The sequence below is a fragment of the Nicotiana tomentosiformis genome, chromosome 8 (genome assembly GCF_000390325.3).
Source record: "Nicotiana tomentosiformis chromosome 8, ASM39032v3, whole genome shotgun sequence".
NCBI classification, from domain to species: domain Eukaryota; kingdom Viridiplantae; phylum Streptophyta; class Magnoliopsida; order Solanales; family Solanaceae; genus Nicotiana; species Nicotiana tomentosiformis.
In genome coordinates this window covers 35,395,034-35,402,569 of record NC_090819.1, presented here as the reverse complement: position 1 = coordinate 35,402,569, position 7,536 = coordinate 35,395,034, and the positions used below count along the sequence as shown (strand labels likewise).

The 7,536-nt window shown below is 35.3% G+C and overlaps 1 protein-coding gene and 1 long non-coding RNA gene across 2 annotated transcripts; both read right to left on the bottom strand.

The window, feature by feature from the left end:
- Positions 1-5,150: 5,150 nt before the first annotated feature.
- Positions 5,151-5,901, bottom strand: LOC117273846 (uncharacterized). Its single transcript, XR_004503871.2, has 2 exons — positions 5,670-5,901; positions 5,151-5,376 (listed from the first exon to the last, which is right to left on the bottom strand). It is a non-coding gene; the product is annotated as an uncharacterized lncRNA (long non-coding RNA).
- Positions 5,902-6,477: 576 nt separating this feature from the next.
- Positions 6,478-7,275, bottom strand: LOC138897318 (secreted RxLR effector protein 161-like). The gene is made up of 2 exons (XM_070183281.1): positions 6,807-7,275; positions 6,478-6,686 (listed from the first exon to the last, which is right to left on the bottom strand). Exons 1-2 carry the CDS (start codon positions 7,273-7,275, stop codon positions 6,478-6,480), a joined length of 678 nt encoding a protein of 225 aa, XP_070039382.1.
- Positions 7,276-7,536: the final 261 nt, after the last annotated feature.

Here is a 7,536-nt window from a genome sequence, read left to right as displayed (position 1 = left end):
CTAGGAGGGGTAAGATGTAAATTGTGACCGTCCAATTTGGGTGAACCAGACTAAGAATTCATAGGTATCTAATGTGAGACATAATAGTGTCCCGATTTGCTATTAAATGAGACAATCTGATGTTGCTTTTTTGGGTAAATCCGTACTAAATTGTAAAGGAAAAGAAGCAGAGATAATGTGAGCTGGTCGAGATTTGGTGACTCACAAAAACAAGTCTAAACAATTCAACACATAGAATAATCTGAAACTTCTTTCTAAGTAGTAATATATTCCAACTCAAATTACAATATCCACTTTTACACATGAACAACAAAGAAAATACTCTTTTAGCTCTAGACAGATTAGATAACAAATATTCCCTCCGTTTCAATTTAGATGACACACTTTTCTCATTAGTCCATTTTCAAAAAAATGACACGTTTCTACAATTGGAAATACTTCAATTTTAAACTATTCATTTTACTTATTTTACCCTTAATGATAAATTTTTATAACCACACAAATGTCTGGCCCCAGATTAAACTTTTAAGACCATAAATTTTAAAAGTCTTTTTTTTAAATTTCGGGCAGATTCAAACTACCTCGTCTAAATTGAAACGGAGGGAGTATTAGTTAAAATAATCAAAGGAAAAGGATCAAAAGCACACTTTTATTATATTTGAGGCCATTCATACTCTTTCTTATTATCAAAATATCTTGTATTTGCGGTGAATGTTGGTAAAGCGTCAATTCAACCGTAACAAAAAGTAGAGATGGGTAGATTTTGACATTTTTTATGAAGTATTTTGACAGATATAATTCACTCGATTCATACCGGAGCTCCACTAAAATCAAGAACAAATACGAGACAGTCCGCTAATGCTAGGAGTATGAATGATTCCAAAGTATAATATAAGGTCAACTCAAATATATTGTACAGAAGAGAGGTAAATTAGGATTTTATTTCAAAAAATCAATAAATAATCTGCCAACAACTAAATAAATGAAACCCAACAGAATTTCCAAAAGAATATTTTTACCATCAGGGACTTGCAAATGCGTTTTCAAATAACATCCTCATGAGCTCTTCATTAAGAGGACTGCAAATCTTGACAAAAAAATCCTCAGAACGCGAAATCAGATAAGAAAATACTCCGATTTCACTTTGCCGCCGGCGGGGAAGATGATCGGAGACTTTCCTTCTACAAAGAGGACACGTCCAATGAGACTGTAACCAAATATCAACACAATTAACGTGAAAAACGTGGCCGCATTTCGGCAGTTTCCGGCACTTCTCGCCGCCATGCACGTCGTGGAGGCAGACGGCACAGTAGTGATGTGCCTCGCCTCCATTATCCACCACGGTAAACGGCGGCGGTAGGCGGTGGTCGTCACGGCAGAACCACCGAAATTTAAGGCCGCAAATTATGAAGACGGCTACTGTAGTTATGGCTGTGGCTATTAATTCAACTTGATATGCCATGGCCGCAAATTTTTTAAGGATCTGTTTGGTAAGTTTTAATGCTAGTGATTTTATAGGCTTTATTTTCGTGTATTATGATTCATGAACAATCAATTAATCTAAGCTTCAAGGACAAAGTCAATAAAGTATTACTTTATTTTGTAACGAGGAGTTTAACATTTGACTATTTATAGAAGTACCCACAAGTCCTAAAATTTTTAGATCTACCACATATTTGAAATCAGATTTTACTTCTCTTCCTATGTCAATTTCAAATTCACGTCAAGAGTTTTATATTTGACTATACCAATGGCAAATGTTTTCTGTGAGCAGCGTGGATTTTTTATACTGTATTTTTGGGGATTGTTTTTGACAAAGCGATCAGATTGTTTGCGCTGAAATATATACACTTCATTTTCGTGTTATATTGGTAGTGGACTAGTTTTATAATTGCTAAGATTAGAGAAAGTAATAATACAATCATGAAAAAGTTGGAGGGTCTAAACGAAACGAACTTAATCTCTAGCTAGTTTGACACAAGACTGGATTATACTTCATTCAACTACAGGCATTAAAAGATGATGGTACAATTTAGAAGTCACAGCTCGAATCATTAATAGTTCCTTTTTTATGGCCAAATCATAGTTTAACAATAAATTAATATTTCTTAACTATAAATTAATATTGCGTGCAAATAATTATAAGGATAGGGCAATCATATGAACTGATCGGGTAGAAATAATTACAGAAGCAATAATATGTATTAAATCATGTGAAGTGGTTGCTATGTCAAAAACTTTTAAAGAATCAAGGTCAAAGTTTTAAGAAGTTCAATGAATTAATGGACATTTATGGAACCCACCCATGTGGCTTTACATTGAGTTGATCCCAACTTGTTTGGCAAGATAGAAACTGGTTAGCCAATTTAGACAGTAATTCTATGTACCACGTGTTACAGTGGGATAAATAGAATCCTTCTACCTTTGATCAAAGGTCAGAGATTCGAGCTTCAGGACGGAGAAAATCCTGGTAGAAGACCCTTTTCCGGCCCTTTAAAGGGCATTATGTGATGTGAATTTAGCTTAGTCGGATCCTAATACAAATATCAAACACGGGATGAAAAACAAAAAATAAAAGAGTAAATTTTTTATTCTTTGGTTTTTGGATATCTCCAGTTTACCTGTAGCTAATATTGAAAGCATAAGTAATTTCGTTACGTACTCTAACAAGTACGTATTCCTCCTTCCAAAGTTATGTGATGTCATCTTCTACATTATACCCTCCTTCCAAAGTTATGTGATGTCATCTTCTACATTATACCCTCTTTACCTAAGTTTTGAATTATATTTTGCTACATCTACAAAGAAAGTTTCAAACTTATATATTTTTCTTGTATTATTTTTTACTTTAAAATGTATTCTAAGAGACGAATTTATTCACATTTAGTTTTACTACTATAAAACCTGCTCCGTTTGTCTAGTTGATCTAAAAGGAGTATCGAATAACTGGGTATTTGGGGGCATCAACATTATTATAGTCAATGAACAACACGTGACTTACGCACGTAGGAAGCACTTTTTCTTTAATGGATCTTGGCCCAAATTAGTAGAATCCCAAAGCGAGTCTTGGGTACCAGATGGGAACCAAAAAATAGAACAAGTGAATGGCTACACATTTTTTTGATGTAGAATATGTAAATTTGTCACATTTATTATGTTCAAATGAGTTGAATTAGAACATTCCTGTTTTTTATTTGTTTAAGCTCGACTAGTTTTTACTCCTTCTCTTTTGTAAGAAATGTTAGTTTAATTTACTCTACAGTGGCAGTCGCTAATCGTTGCGCCTTCCCTTCTGCTTACACCATTTCTTTGTGAATGATGACAGGATACTTGTAAATGAATGTCGAACTAATAAGAAAGAAATTTATCGTTGGTTCACTCATTTATCATAAGCTTTTAGTTGGTGCACCCGTACGAATTTTTTTTAAACAATTCTGTTTCTGTAGAATTTGAATATTCTTAGCAAAATTCCTGGCTACATTAGTAGGATGAAGCCATATTGAATATTATCAAGAACTTATGGCAATATCTTTTAAGAAGACATAGTCGAAGTCCGAATTTAATTTACTTTTGACGAGCTGCTGATAACATTAGCAGATATGTCAAAAAACATTTTTTTTAAAAGAAAAGGAAGGCTTCACAAGTATAATAGGTTGTTGGATTAACGTTCATCCCAATTCAATTGGAGTCTAAGAATCCTAGTGGTCTTTGAGTAACGACAAATAGACTATATATACGGCAAAAGGTGAATTAAACACGGAATTGCCGTAAAAATTTGGCAAAAGGTGAATTAAACACGGAATTGCCGTAAAAATTTGGCATTATACAACCCAACCTTTTCTTAATGGCAATACAAAACTTTATTCAATGCGTAGCAAGTTATTGTATTAAAACCTTTGTATAACTAGTTTGTAGACAATACATTATAATATCCGTAATATTTCTTCTGTCGCACCTGCTCTCCCTCAAATTGATTTTGATTATGTTGAGAGGGTGGGGTCGGAGAGGAAGTGATGTAGCTTTTAATATTACTCCCTCTGATCCATAATAAGTAATTTTTTTATCTTTTTATTTTAGTCCAAAATAAGTATTTTTTTACATAATCAGGAAGAAATTAATTATATTTTTCTAAAATTTGTCCTTATTTACATATCACAAGGTGTCAAGGTAACAATTAATTAAGGACAATTTAGTGAATACATTTTTTTTTTCTAAGAGTTCGCATTTTCTTAAGGAATGTGCCAAAGACTAAAAAATCACTTATTATGGACCGGAATGAGTATCAAATATTCTAAGTCACCACTTGAAATTTGTTATTTTCCTCAGTAATTGCTCAAATTTAATGTCGCCCGGATTTCGTCACTGCTCATAAGTGGGTCAAAATTGAAATTGAGTATTTGCTTCTTCTTCCGCTATATATATATATAGAGAGAGAGAGAGAGAATGGGACTTCTGCTCTTATTTATCAAAAAGTTTAATCATGACAATAATGATACAGAGGCAAAAATACCGCAAACTCTTTTGATTCCTGCTTAAGAATACAAAGAGAGTAAAGAGGTCTAGGAATGGAGCAAATCCTGGTAGGAAGCGCGGGCTTAGGCGGCGTGAATCCAGAATAGTCCAGGGTAGCCCAATACGGATACGAGACACATGTGAGAAACAAAAACAGAAAAAAATAAGGAAAGAAAAACAACCATAATTGTATATATGGAAAACAACGGTATAGGAAAAAGTTGACCCAGAGCAAGAATCGATGGCAATCCATTCTTAGTAATCAAAGTTCACTAATTTCATTAAATGTAGCATATACCATAATCCTTAAATGTAGCATGACGCTCTCAACTAAGAAATCTTAACAAGGAAGAAATTAAGAATATGAAAGTCCAAAAAAGGGTGAAGGATACGGATTGGAGGAAGGAAGAAGATATATGCCTTGTGAATAACTACTATCTTGAGCAACAGCCAATGATGGTTTTCCACCTCTAGTACACGATATGTGCGAGAAACTTCCAAACGTGAAACGTTACATTTCAGTTGTGAAGGTTTAGGATCCAGCAATTTTTGCTTCATATATAGAGTAATAATTTCATGCTCCCATGGGAATTTACTAAAATGCAGGCTGAAAATTAATGTTTGAAAGGCGCAAGGCAAGAAGCGTCAAGACTGACAGATTTCACATCGAAACCTCAAACTAGTTCATACAATCAAATAGCATGTTCGCTTTCCATTTACAATATCTTTACAACTTTCTGTCGACACTATTTTGGTCCTTTACCTTTCCATTTGCTGGTGCAAAAGATAATACCTTTCGACCCTTCGAGTTGTAAACTTTGAATCGCTTCCTTATGGTATCATTTTATGATCATCTTCTCTTCCCTTATAAAGATTGAAAAGGAAAAAAAAAAAAAAGTTAGAAAGAAGAACATTTAGAAACTTAGTATCAGAATATAAATCTTTGAAATGGAACGACAAACAAATCTCCGATAAAAAAATGATAGGTCTCTCCATCTCTTCTTCAGGGCAATAAAAGATGAGGACAAACTCTGGTTCAATTCCAGTCTGGAACACATTAAGTGTCGTTATCATGAATCAAACAAGTGCTTTAATTTGCAAACATCCCACATGATGCACTGCGGTCAAGACTTAAGAGGGTCAAATTAGAAACTCACAACGGACTCAAAAGCTGAGCGGTTCTCCTCTTTGCGAGGGAAACCATCAATAAGAAATTTGTTGTTATCCTTTTCCTGAATTGCTCGTTGGAGAAGCTGAATTGCTACCTCCGATGGTACAATCTTCCCTTCTTTAATTGTGTTCTGAATCAGCTTCCTGTATATTACAGAGAGAAAAAGATTTACAATTCTGATGCGATAACTGACTAGGACGATTTAAATTATAGTGGTCACAGATTTGAAAGTCCAGTGCTGAGCATTTATCCTTCAATCCGGATATGCATTCACTTCACCTTTTTTTAACAAGATCATTCATAATGATGCCAGTATGGCATAAGCCTGACCAGCCCAAAAGGCACAGCCTAGTCCAAGACGAACACGAGCCGTATATGCATTCACTGTATTTACAGCATCTAGTCAATCGACTACTCCCTCCATTTAAAAAGGATTGTCATAGTTTAACGGAAAGACTTGGGAGATATGTGATCTTAAATGCTTCCTATTAAGAAAATATTGAAAGGTACCATGCTAAAACACAGTGATTATCGAAGGGCTCTAATGAAGGAAAGTTCTAGAAGCAACTATGAGAGAGAGAGTCGGTGAATTGAGAAATGTTTAAGCCACTGTTACATTGAGCACTACTGTATCGTTATTTACAAGAAGCTAAGAAGAAGAGGATTAGTAAAAGTGTAAAAAGGGACTAATCTACCCTTAACTTATATTAACAACCATAACTACCATAAGCTGCCTATCTAACAGCCTAACTAACAAGTCACATGTGATGCACGTGACATTACAATATGCCCCCTCAAGCTGGAGAGTGCAAAACGTTGAACACTCCAAGCTTGCCAAGCAGATGAACATGTTGAGTTGTCCCTAACGCTTTAGTCAGCAGATCTGCCTGTTGCTCCTTGGTATTGACATGCACTGCCTTGACTGTTCCTTCCTTGATCTTGTCTCGAATAAAATGAAAGTCAATCTCTATGTGTTTGGATCTTTCGTGAAGCACAGGATTTGCTGCAAGTTGGATTGCTGATTAACTATCACTAACAATTGTGACTGGTTGAATTATGCTTACACCCAACTCCTTGAATAGACCAAGTAACCATATTACCTCAGTAATGTTGGCTACCATACTCCTGTACTCTGCCTCAGCTGAACTCCTAGAGGCAGTCCGTTGCTTCTTTGACTTCCAAGAGATCAATGAATGTCCAAACTTGATGACATATCCAGTAACTGATCTTCTAGTATTCAGACATGCAGCCCAGTCAGAGTCACACCAGCAGGTGAGAGTCTCTACACAGTCAGACCTCATCAAGATCCCTTGTCCAGGGGCAATTTTCAAGTATCTTACAACCCTTAAGGCAGCATCCCAGTGAGACCTTTTTGGTGCTTGCACAAACTGACTCAACACTTGCACTGCATAATTGATGTCTAGCCTGGTAATGGTGACATATAAAAGCCTTCCTATTAACCTTTGATAGGAACTAACATTCTGCAAAGGTGGATCCCCTGTGACTCCATTTGCTTGATCATACTCTATTGTTGTAAACTTGGAATTCACTTCAAATGGTGTGCTTGCAGGTTTAGCTCCACTCAGTCCCATTTTTTAGATTAATTCCAGTATGTATTTCCTTTGATTCAGCAATACTCTACTTTTAGACCTTAGAACCTCAATACCTAAAAAATATTTAAGTTATCCCAGATCCTTCACCTTAAAATTCTGATGTAGTATATCCTTAGCTTTCTTCAGCAGTGTTAAGCGACTTCCTGTAATGAGGAGATCATCTACATACACTAAAATAATTATTATCCCCTCTTGACTGCTCAATGTAAAAAGTGAGTATTCATGATGGCTCTGTTGGAA